We start from the raw sequence: 12,513 nt of genomic DNA, 5'->3' as shown, positions 1-12,513 counted from the left end.
TTCCTGTAGCCAGGGAGCTCTTTATTCACCGTTACAATAATTAAAAAGCAAAAGCAGCATGTGTAGACATTCAGTATACCTTCTGTAGCTTGTGTAGTGCTAACGCTATGCTAATGTTAGCTCCACAGGTTTCTACATAGAAATGTGACATTTTAGAAACACATCTCCTTCCAACCTCTCCAGGTAACGAGTATCACTGTTACGCAACGTTTAACCATGACCAGCTCCAAATCCTTTAAACCAGCCTGAACATGAAGAACATCTGAAACTGTTGCATGAGAGACGATTAGTTGTCTGACCATGGTCGGAGCCGTCTTATGCTACCCTATGATTGGCCAGTCTGCAGTCAAGGGGCGGGACTTAGTGATTGGTATTTGGTGGTGGTGTTGATGGATTCAGCGCCAAATTTAGAAATTTCAGTGCAAAGTATTCTACGTATTCAACGTCTCCCAACTCTAGACTGTAGAGAGATGAGTGTTAGTGAAGAGTAGCTGTTACCCTTTCATTTAGCTAATGAATTGCTCATGCTAATCCCTAGCATACACATAACTAGCACTACTGTTAATCCCTAGCATACACACATCCCGGCCTTGCATGTAAACTCAAATTCACAAATGTTTGTATGAGTTTATACTTTGTCACTATAACAGAACCTTTAAAGCACTTACCTAACACTAATAACAATAGTTAGCATGCTAGCGATTAGCAGCTAAGCTAATTGAAAGGGTTACAGTTGTCACAAATGGCAAGTTAAAAGTAATAAAGTCCGGCTACATACTGAAGTTACGTAGACCAAGGCCAACAGTTCATGTGGTGCTCTTTTATATTCTGTAGAACTGTAGCAAATTGCTGCACTGGTAATGGAAAATTGCCTAAATTAGATGCAACTGGGTGTGTCTTAAGTCTTTTCCATCTTTTAAAACCTAATGCATAAAATAAGAGCTATTTGAGTGTTGGTATTGGGAAGTTGATTTACTGAAAAATAATTATCTGTTAAGTTACCGACGTCTCTTTCCCAATCTAAGTCTATGGGGGAATGGCATCCCGAGAGGGCCCCTGAAGTTACAATCCCACCATTTAGCCACTATGTACAATTTGCTTCAAAGTCGCTCGTCTTGGGCACTTGGATTAGTTACTCCTCAAGTTTGACTTAACAGCTGATATATTGTTTAGCTTCTATTAAACCTAGCACTAAGCTAGTTGACTTCTTCATGAAATGAAAGAGGACAGAGAAACTTTCCCCCCACTATGTGACAAATACCTGGAGAAATGACACATCACACACACACACACACACACAAATAGGAAATCACTACAGGATATGAGGCACCACGAGCCAATTACAGTGAGCATGCAGAGGCATAAAAATACCACAACCGCTTTAGTTCACTCCACACCCTCTTTTCTTGGCCTGGGTGCTGTGATATTAAAGGCTGAGGTTTTAGAGTGTGTTCTTCTGTGTCCATGCCAGCTGGCAATAACTTGTAAAAGGGTGAGGAAGAGACATGGGGTTTTCGTTCCAACACTCTGGAGCGTGACAGGGGACGTTTTGACAGCAGTCCTACGATAGGCCCCACAGGATGTCCAATCTTCAGGAAGAGAATCATCCATTAACAGTCCTCTTCAGTCCAGCAGCTGCTTTTATGTTCACTGGATCATTCAACCTATAGTCCTGTCCAAAATGTATCTCCCATTTATGTTTTGGATTCAATTTCACAAACCAAACCATATATATACCAAACCAATCAATTGCACTCACTCTTCTCAGTTTTCAGTGTAATTTGGTCACTGCTTACACATGACCAAGGCTGAAAGCTGCATCACAAAGACATCCTTGTCTAGCTTTCCAGCAAAGACGCGAGTTTTGTCTGAAACAGCTTGTCCCCGTACCCTTTCCTCGTCCCCCGTCAGCTGGCGGGTCAAAGTTCAAAGGCAGGGAAGCAGGAGGCTTCGGGGTTTGCCACCTCTGACAGGTAGTAGATGGCCCCTGCCATACCTGAGAGGAGAAACACGTCCATTACTGCCAGCTACAGGTTTCGCTGTCAATCAGTCAACTTTGTAGTTTCCTGCTCTCTCACTGGAGACATTATGCAATAATAAACCATTGTTTGAAACGTGTGAACTAATTATATAGAAGTACAACACTGGTCGTTGGTACTGTATGTCAACTGCTTTCCCTGAGATTTTTATTGTGTATATATTTTTGCACATTTCTCTCCTAATCCACTTTTTTTTCTGTCCTTGTGCTGCTGCAACACCAGAGTTCGCCCTCTAGAGATCAATAAAGGTTAGTGGTGTAACAGACCATTGTTGATCTGTGATCCGTATGGGTCCCCCCTCGCATGTGAACCACGGATTAATTACAAGGTCTGACGTTAATGACTCCGATCCGGATCATGACGTTTATGATCTGTTGCACCACTAATAAAAGTTAATGTTTTCAGTGAAAGACTGTTCATTTTAGCAAATTGCTTCTTTGAAGGGATCTTACAGGTATTTGACTTTCACATCTAACATTGTAAGAGCTCTGCTGTGTTAAGTCTTTCCTTGTCTCTCCCCTGTGTCATGGTGTGGGTACATCTCACTGGCACCAGGAAACGTATCAGAATACCCTTATTTTATTGGCTAAACTGCATCATGTGACGTGATTTACAACGCATTGGTCGATGTTTTTCCTGCACCGCTGAACAAGTGCCGTAAATGCTGGAAAGGAGCGTGAATAACTCCGCTGCATAAAGCAAAGGCCCGCGACCCACTGAAAACGGGTCCGCGATGAACCACCAGTTGAGAATCACTGGTCTACAGGATCGTGACGAGCGGTGAACAGCTGTTTGTGTGGCGTGTCTTACGTCTCTTCCTGTTTCCTTCACCTACATTCCACCGGGTCCTAAGCCCCTCCATGTACAGCTTATATGTACCAACGTACATTTATAACAAATACCACACATGTTACACGGTAATCAGCGTTGCATATGTGTCAAACTCTATCGGTGCATCTCCGGTCTGTCTTTGTTCATCCTGCATCGCTCTGTTCTTTAATGTAACGTTAATGGAGCGACGGAGCCTCTCCCAGCTGTCAGCAGACTGTTGTGCTAGCAGGCTCGCGAGTGAGCTGTACCCAGCATGCAATTCGGCGGTGAAATTTTATAAATATACAATTATTAGTGTAGTGTCGTAGTGTTTTGTCCTGTTAAAGAGCGTTAGTTGTGGGTTGTTAATTGTGCTATAAAATTGTGACCATGACTAGGGTTCCCTCTCAATACATATAAGAGAACTAGCTCCGACAGCAGAGCTTTCAGCAGCGAACAATATATTTAGCTGCCTGTTGAAGACAGACAACAGTTGTTTCAGCTATGCTCCGGTATGATGGTGTATGAAGAAGTCATTTCATATGGTAAATTAAAACCAGTATACTGCCCAGCCCTAGTATTTATTTTAGTTTGGACAATTTTGTACCAATATTTGACGGGCCAGATCAAAATGCCCAACGGGCCGCATATGGCCCGCCGTAGTTTGCCCATGCCTGGGCTAGAGTGTGGTCACTCTTCCAGCAACCACATAATAATAATAATAATAATAATAATAATAATAATAATAATAATAATAATAATAATAATAATAATAATAATAATAATAACTGGTAAGGGCAATCACCAAACACTACCTGGCTAAAATGTATTGTAGGATTCCATAAAGTCAACACAGGTTAAGTTAGCTGAGTTAACACTAAGTTAATACAGGCTTTACAACACAAGCTCGTTCTAAGTATTGAAACCTCCTGACAGTTAATATGATCGTTGTGTATCAGACTGAACCAGCTAACAAAACTATCTCACTAACATATGAGACGTTTAGAGTGAAGAATGTAAGAGGTAATATGAAATATGGTCGACACTTCTGACCCTACACTTGACTGAAATGCTGTTCAATAAGGATGTAAACACGCAAGTAGCGTCGAAAATATCCAGGCTCAGAAAACATTGGCCTACATTTGAGGTATTATTTTTATTCAAATGTCATGATGAATTGTTGTGGTATTAACCTGTATGTCTTTAGTCTTGTTTTTATTGCTATGGGCTCTTTTGTGAGTCAAGTTTGAATTGAACCGATTGCCTTAAGTGCAGCGCTACTATTGGTTTATAGAAACTGATGTACACAATTAAGGTCTACAACAAGCAGCAACCGCCGGGTCTGAAAAGTGAGGCCAATCCATGTGTTAAAGCTGCATTATCTCTAGTGTCCAGCAGGGGGCAACTCCTCTGGTTGTATCGAAGTCTATGAGAAAATGACTCTACTTCTCTCTTGATTTATTACCTCAGTAAACATTGTAAACATGAGTTTATGGTCTCAATCTCTAGTTTCAAGTCTTCTTCAATACAGCATGATGTTCATTTAGTACATTATGGTCCATTTAGAGTCAAACAGACCATAAAGCAGGGGATGCTTTAGGGCGGGGCTACACAGTGATTGACAGGTCTCTACCACCACCAGTGTTGGAAGCATGAATGAATCCAATCAGCTAATGAAAAAAGTATTCATCATTAATACACGTTTCAGTCTTCCTATTTGCAAGTTATTATGAGAGAAGTTCTTCCCATATTTTAGTAAAAGAAGACATTGGTTATTTTGAAAAACAAATAAGTAGTATTCTGCATCTCCATATGCCCATGTAGACTATCAGAATTAGACCTGCTGCTTCTGTGTCGTCAGTGGTTCATTACTGGGACTTTCTGCTGTGTTGTGCTGCCAGGCGGGTCCTTCATTCTTTCGTTACAGCTAATTGAAAGGCCACTCTAACAGATACACAGGGTGCTGTGTAATTGGCCTTTGATGGAAGAATAGCTAGCAGCAGACCGTGTTTCCCCAACACAAATTGCAGGCCCGCTACTACATCGATTCAAAAGAGGGTGGTTCTTGAAAGGGAAGCAAAATGTCAAAGCGGATTTGAAATCAGTGTGGTGGAAAAGTTGCATGATTAATAGTCGGTACCTTCAAATAGAGAGTAGGGTCTGTCTGGGATGCGACAGCCGTGGGTCCCGTAGGCCAAACACCACTCGGCAAACTGGAAGGAGGAAGGTAATATCAATGTGTTTATAGACATCAATGCAACGATCAACCATACACGTTTGAGAATATGCCAAAGAGAAGAAATAAAATGAGGCATCAAGTTATTGCTTGATTAGGTCAGTGCCACCAACAACACACGATGTGTCCTTTATGTCAGCAACAAGACATCGGTTCTCTTTAAGCTGTGGACAACGTGACACTCGTATGCTTTACTGCTGAGATTTTGGGAAGGAGGCTTGTAAAATGATGCAACCCAATCAATAGACAGTAGACCATTAGGCCTACTGGTTGCTAATGACTGCTAATGCAGTCCTGTTATGTAATACTAATGCAGCTATAACACAGTGCAGCTCCAGCTGCTTTCAGAACCAAAATAATATATTCATTTGTGTGAAGGCTGTTAGGTCTCAACAGAAAACTATGAGATGTTACGTTGTAAAACGACTTTAATCAGCAGCCTGTTAACCAGCCCCACCTTCTTCGTCTGTGAGCATCACCCTTTGCTGATATCTCAACCTTTTAGCCGACGCCTCATTAGAGAACTCTGCAGATCAAAACATCAAACTCAATGCAACAGAACAAGATGCATCGACTTCTTTATTTCACGTGTTCTTCTTACTCTCTAAAACCTGGCGCCTACGTTACCCACAATGCAACACAGACAGAAGCTAAAGTAGCCTGCAGCAGAGATGAGCCCTGTGTGAGGCCACAGAGGTCTGGTAAGGTCACTTATTTCTGATTCCACACTTCCGGAGTTTTGTCATTCTCAAACACCGCTGACTCAAGTGACATCACTTGAGGACATGACCCAGACTTCACATAGCTGCCGGTGGTTTTTTAGCTCCTCCAAAAGCAGCCCAACACTTCGTTCCTACCTTGCAGACGCGGTACAGGTATTTCTTCTCATGGGTGAGCTTGTACAGGGACAGGAAGGCATAGGCATTGCCGGCGGTGCCGTGGCAGATGCCGTAGCCTTTTCTGAGCAGGCCCCGCTGCCAGATCACCTCAGCGCAATCTGCAGCCTCCTTCAGGTACTTCTCCTCTTCGAACACCTGGGGAGACACGGATGAAGCCAAACCATTAGTCACACTTGGGACAAAGGAGTAGCTCACAACAACCACTGTCAAAATGCACTGGCACTTTAAATTCATGGCAAGACGTCAGCGCTCATCACAATTCATAATGTTGTTCAACAACTTGTCCACTTTGGATTGGGAGTTGTCTTCTCAGCTTGTTTCCTTATATTTCGGTTCAAATTTACAAAACCTGCACAATTAAGACTAAAAGAAACGTGTAATCCTCAAAGCACCCGCAAAGGGTGAAGTGCACGAGCTCTCAGTGCTTCTGTGCCATTTGCACGTATTTAAATGATATTTGGCACAGAAATCAGGCTAATTCACAAAAATCTGCTTGGATAGTCACATGGAGTTACAGCGTTCATATATTTTGGGATGCTGTGAGAAAAAACTAAATGGATAAAGCTCCCCTGCATGCCATTTTGGAAAATACATGAGAATTTCTTCCTCGTGGTTGTATGCTTCCACCAACTAGTCAAGTTGCAGTTCACATCCATGTCTGTCCAAAACTGTCATTTGATCCTGTTAGATTGTGTGAAAATGTCATAATTAGCTAATGAATTGTGAGGTCACGGTGCCCTTTGGCTACCAAGTTATAATCAGTTCACCGTGTGTGCCAAATCTGAGAGCTCCTAAAATATTGCGTTCATGAGAATTGAGTGGACGAACGGACAAACCCCAAAACATAATACCTCCTCCCACGGCTGTTGCAGAGCCATTACAAAAACGAGGTTAGTAAATAAACTAATTATTTCTTCACTTTACATCTGTAAAAAAAGGGCAAATTGCACTCGGCTGCAAAACTTTATGGGCACGTTTGCGCTGTAAGATCATTAATGGTATCTTCTGTGAATTGGACCTTGAGACGGGGCAATTCAGCGCCCGCAATCCATTCTTTGAGACATTACACCGAAGGGCGAATGCACAGACAACAATAATTGTATATCTTGGCATTGACCTAAACAACCAGAATGAGTCCTTGTATCATTGCGGCCGTACGAGACACCAGAAGGCTGGTCGGTGTGTTGCATCCTTCCCTGGAGAGCAGAAAAGAGTCGACCTGTCAGACATGTGTGAGGTCTGCAAGGGCTTCCAAGAGGAAGCAGGACTTTGAAAAGCAGCAGCCTGTGTTCATGGAGCTGCTGTGTCATGTAAAGACAAGCAGAGAGGCAGGAAACAAGTTGCATCCTAAAAAAAAAAAAAAAAAAAAAAAAGTGGATCTGATTTCAATCAGGACATTAAATATCAACTATTGTAATGAAAGACTAATCCTTCAAACTAAAAATACAAAACTTTTTCAATGGAAATAAGTGATAGTTACAGCCTGAAACACAACTTTAGGTAAATAATAATAATAATAATAATAATAATAATAATAATAATAATAATAATGAAGCTTCTTTGGCCCAGATCTTGATCACAGTCTTTTGCATTGGGCATCTGATCCGATTATTTTCACCTAAATGTGGATTAAATATCCATCTCACACTTCTTCACTTTCACAAGCGACTTGATCAAAACACTGGAGGTCCTGATTTAAAGCTGACCAACTTAAATTATTACTATAACATGAAGGAAGGTCTAACTGGAAGAAGTTGTCTCCCAAAACCGATGTGAAGCACTCGGGTAGAAATAAGACACGTCACTCTGTTGGATTTGTTGGAACCACAGAAGCACGCGGTCCATTCTCTGTGAAATCCTGCAGCTGTTAGGAAGGAGAGGATCAATTATTATCGGCTTTATTTTAGCCCATACGGATCCATCAAAACATGCCACGGTGGATCCCGATACTGACTCCTAAACATCTCCAGTGAATGGAACAAACCACAGAAGCACTCACTGTCAGATGCTCTTGAACGAGACCATCTTAAATTGGGATGAAGCCTCTTCAGCTGCCTCAGAGTCCTCTTTTTCCCACTTCAAGTAGAATTTTCACCAACTCTCTCTTTTCCATGTACTGTATTGAAACGATATTATCCCCTTTGTGATTTGAAGTTCTGTGCGTTTATGCAGAGCCCCGCACAAGGCCGACCCTTACAGCGGCAGCGCAGGCTCCAGTGCGGCCGCAGCCCTCAGCTGCATGCTGCACTGCATAACAACCCTGGACGTGACCATGGCCCACTGATTATTGTATTAATCTTATTAAAAGACGAGACCTATTTCATAAGGGAAATGCATCATACACGGGAACTTTAAGGTGAGCGAATGAGTCGCATAGCCGGTACGGCGACAAGCTCTGTGTTGCATAGCAACAACAATGATGTGGCACTCCCTGCAGCCTTCCCATATCTTCCTGCGCTACCGCAGATGCTGCCAGCGTTACGTGAGTCTGAGACAATTACAATGCTTTAACAGTTTGGAACTTCTCTCTGTAGTCACACATTCCAACAGTATTGTGAACATGCTGCCACCATGCAGCCTCAGGTTCACTGTACATCACAGTCTGGTGAAAAACAACAGATCTACGGTGTTCTGTTCATAGTGAGACGGTGATGAAGAGATTGTGTCTCCCACTGTGCTTTGTTCTCCGTGCCGTCTCTCTATTACTGAGAAGAATGGGGATGCCAAGATATTAGCCCATTAGCTGCTAATGTGCCAAGAAAAGAAGAACTCAGCCTACGATGCATTACTGCAGTGTGTGTGTGTGTGTGTGTGTGTGTGTGGCCATGCTATTCAAACAAAAGATAGCCGGGGTGTAGGAGGGGAGTATTTGTGTTCGATCATCTTCTCAGACGGTGAGCATTGACAAGATTAAGTGTGTGTTTGATTCGACCACATTTCTAAATATAGCGTCCATGCACAGCCTGGTCACGAGGTGTCAGTGTCGGACCAGGGTGGTTTCCCAGAGCGAGAGCTTTGACCACACGGCACAATGCATGAGCAGGTCTCACCTTATAAGCCATGATGAGCATGTGGACGACACCGGGCGCTCCGTGGCACCAGTGAACCAGCCGGTCGCTCTCGTTGCTCAGCGACGACGGGAAGTTCCCCGAGCGAAACCTCTTGTGGCGGACGTAGTCGATGCTGGGACGGATCAGCTCCGACAGAACGTCCGGGTGGACCTTTGCTCCCGGCTGGAAAGAGAGATAGTTTTAATTATCGCTGGTCCTCTCTGTCAGAGTTAATACACAACCAACACATAAAAGACAAGACGCCCACACTCGGCGGCCAAAGCAACTCAAATTAAGCCGGCACAGAGAGTCCCAGCAGGCTGGTGTTTGGATGCCTATACGCACTTTTGATTTGACAACACGTCGTATGAGCTGGTTCACAACAACCTCATGTCCACTGAATGTGGACATTCTTTAAAGGGGAAATGAAAGAATTAGGGTTGGAACACATTCTGGTGTTTACTGGTCTTCATTTTAAAAAGTTGGCAAACAAAGTACCAGAATGCCGCAGCGAACTGCATCATATTTTTGGCGGCCAGTTACTGCTGCACGCTCAAGGCCCTCTTGCAGTTTTGGTGACTCACTCACTTTCTCAAAACACCTTTTATTGCCTGTTTTATACTGCAATCGACCGCCTGCTGACTCCTCCCTTTCTACTCCTAACAGTCCCCCGGCTGGTAGGGGTCGCTAGGGATAAGACAGCCGAGTGCCTCTCAGACCCCCAGCTGCTACTCTGTGTCCCAGAGACACAGAGGGGGAAACAGTTTACTCACTTTTATTGTTTTGGACGGTGTGTTTGGCTAGCCACTAAAGTTACTGCTAACTGACTCACTCACTCACACTCTCTCTCACACACACACACACACACACACACACACACACACACACACACCGCCAGCCGCTACTAAGCAGGCCGACAGCTGGGTGAGTTTTGTTTTGAAAGATTGGAAACAAATATCCAAATAACAAATAGATATATAGGACAAATAAATCTAAATTTGACTAGCCTGCACTAGCGTCGTAACTACAGATGTTAACCATATAGAAATTTGCCTACAGAGCACAAGACACACTGCGTGATACAAGTCTTTCTAAATCATGGCATGTATCAAATATTTGAGTATTTGTTCAGACCACACAGTTAAAATTTGACTAAGACGTCGCAACACCGTTGACCAGCCAATGGACCCCCGTCTCACCTGCATGAGCATGTAGAAGATGCCAGCCAGGCCGTGGGCAGCGCCGATGTACTGCTTCTTGTGCCATTCATAGAGCAGGGGGCAGCGCTCCGTCTTCTTCTGCTCTGCCGACATGTTCTTCCCCGATTCCACGATGGCCATTGCCACCTGAGGATTGGTGTGGGAGGAAAAGGTTTTTATAGTGGAGAGGACTGGTCTGACAGCGTCCTGGCAGAATGTTAGTTCTCTTTCTGGGAACTGACTTCCTACGTCTTGCCAGCGTTAATATTTGTGTCCTCTGGTGTTTCATGTGGAGAATGTCCAAAGAGAATTTAGCCCACAATCAAACCTGCTTATTGGATCAAAATCCTTTCAAACCCCTCAGCAAATCTAATTATGTTTAGCTTTTAACATTCATACATATAGATACACACATATATACACACACACACATATACAGGTATATGTACAGTATACATGTATGTGTATGCATGGTTGCGTGTGCGTGTCTTGCGGCTGGAAGTTGGGAGTCAGCAGTTTATGTTGTCCCCAGGCAAGATGGAGTGAATGATAAAGAAAGGCAAACTGTTCTGCTGCAGCAGCACTGCCTCCTTAATGACAGAGCAGATTTATAGCCCGCCAACTGTTCATTTACACAACGCTTCACTCCTGGTCATCTATACTGCCATCCCGCCTCAAACACACCTTTCCTTTCTCCAAAGCACGATTTCATCTTTATATATGTATACAGTATATTTGCATCTTGCAGAGTTGTGATGATACTGTATCTCTTTTGACCAAATCTGTCCACAGACAGAAATATGAACACTAAAGACACACACACACACACACACACACACACACACACACACACTAAACAGCACCCTGGGGCGCAGCCACTGTTTGGTATAGCGTGCAGAGTGCTGCTGTGTGTGTGTGTTGGTGGTGGTGACGGGTATATGAACAGCAGAGCGGTGCTGCAGGGAAACTGGAGCTTTACAGCTTTACATTCGTGTCCCTTCATCAGTCATAACAAAGCCTCTATCGGAAACTCTCCATCAGAAACTCGTGGGAGCCCACTGCTGCTGCCTACTCTCTCAGCCCTTCTGTCACACTGCGCGTGTGTGTGTGTGTGTGTGTGTGTGTGTGTGTGTGTGTGTGTGTGTGGGTACACAGTATATGTGTTTTGGCCTGGCACTTCACCAAAAGTGGACAGCACAGTTTTCTGCAGCGAGTGTGTGTGTGCGCTTAAATAAATAATTAAAATAGAGTGTGGAGAGATTATTATCCACTGTATGTGTTTGTGTCCTCAGTGCCCTGGTCCTCGTCCACTTTTGTCCCAACTCGATGTCTAACAGATGGTTATTACAGCAGCCTCACAGAACAAAAGAAAGCCTGCCGTCTAGAGATACCTTCCAAGCAGTTTCACCTCCTCTTCTATAGAGGGAAGAGCAGAAACTCAAACACCGTCTATGCATGTACGAACATTAGAGCCTGGCCAACATATAGAGTACTGTATATACCTCCTCATCAGTGTTTATCAGATTGTAAATGAACTGACAAGCTGTAACAGTCAAAGAGAACTAAAAATAAAAGTATGAAATTAGACACTTCTGCTCATGAAGTCACTTAAGTGGACGTAAACTAGAGGTATCGGCGTATATTTTGGCCAATAAGTGACAAGAAATTCCAGTACAGAAATGCCAAAGACTCCGTTACACATGCTGACTGAAGCTTCGGGTTTCTGTTGACTACAACTAGACCAAAGCTTGCGATGATGAAATAACTCAAATGTGACAAAACTGTAAAAAGACATTCTCAACAATGAACCCTGTGGTGGCATATGGTGGCTGATGTCACTGTGGTCAGCCTCCAACAGAACAGATATCAACATATCAGCTGTAATCAGAGACATGAGCAACTCGTGATAACGTCTGATTTGATAGGATTTTTAAAATTATTTCCAGATCAGAGCACACTTAGTGCTGAATTGCTTGACAATGCAATATGCTTGTGCTTCAAAATACTTGGAGATGAAAGATGGAGACTGTAACTGTTAAACTAAGGGAGTTACCGTGGTAACGGTGCTCTCATCCACCGTGTCAGCTCCCATCTCTTTGTTGACGTAGAGCAGAGCGTAAAGGTAGCCGGCTCGGCCGTACAACAGCTCATCCGGCATCTCGGAGTCTGGACTCAGCACGGACCGCTGCAGCTGGAGGAGCCTGACGGTCGGTCGGTCGGTCGGTCGGTCGGTCACACACACACACACACACACACACACACACACACACACACACACAC

General features: G+C 43.7%; 1 protein-coding gene across 1 annotated transcript in view; it reads right to left on the bottom strand.

The window, feature by feature from the left end:
- lancl2 (LanC lantibiotic synthetase component C-like 2 (bacterial)) overlaps positions 1-12,513 on the bottom strand; it is a 27,258-nt gene continuing 14,745 nt past the window's right edge. Inside the window, exons 5-10 of the mRNA XM_031873671.1 lie at positions 12,287-12,434; positions 10,234-10,380; positions 9,035-9,217; positions 5,943-6,119; positions 4,990-5,062; positions 1-1,996 (exon numbers count right to left, since the gene is read on the bottom strand). Of these exons, the coding sequence (XP_031729531.1) occupies positions 1,920-1,996; positions 4,990-5,062; positions 5,943-6,119; positions 9,035-9,217; positions 10,234-10,380; positions 12,287-12,434 (805 nt within the window). The 3' untranslated portion in view covers positions 1-1,919. The remainder of the gene's footprint in view (positions 1,997-4,989; positions 5,063-5,942; positions 6,120-9,034; positions 9,218-10,233; positions 10,381-12,286; positions 12,435-12,513) is intronic.

This window comes from Anarrhichthys ocellatus, unplaced genomic scaffold, assembly GCF_004355925.1.
Source record: "Anarrhichthys ocellatus isolate YVR2014 unplaced genomic scaffold, GSC_Weel_1.0 scaffold73, whole genome shotgun sequence".
Lineage (NCBI taxonomy): Eukaryota > Metazoa > Chordata > Actinopteri > Perciformes > Anarhichadidae > Anarrhichthys > Anarrhichthys ocellatus.
The sequence above is the reverse complement of the archived record's forward strand: the minus strand, read 5'-3'. Positions and strand labels throughout refer to the sequence as shown.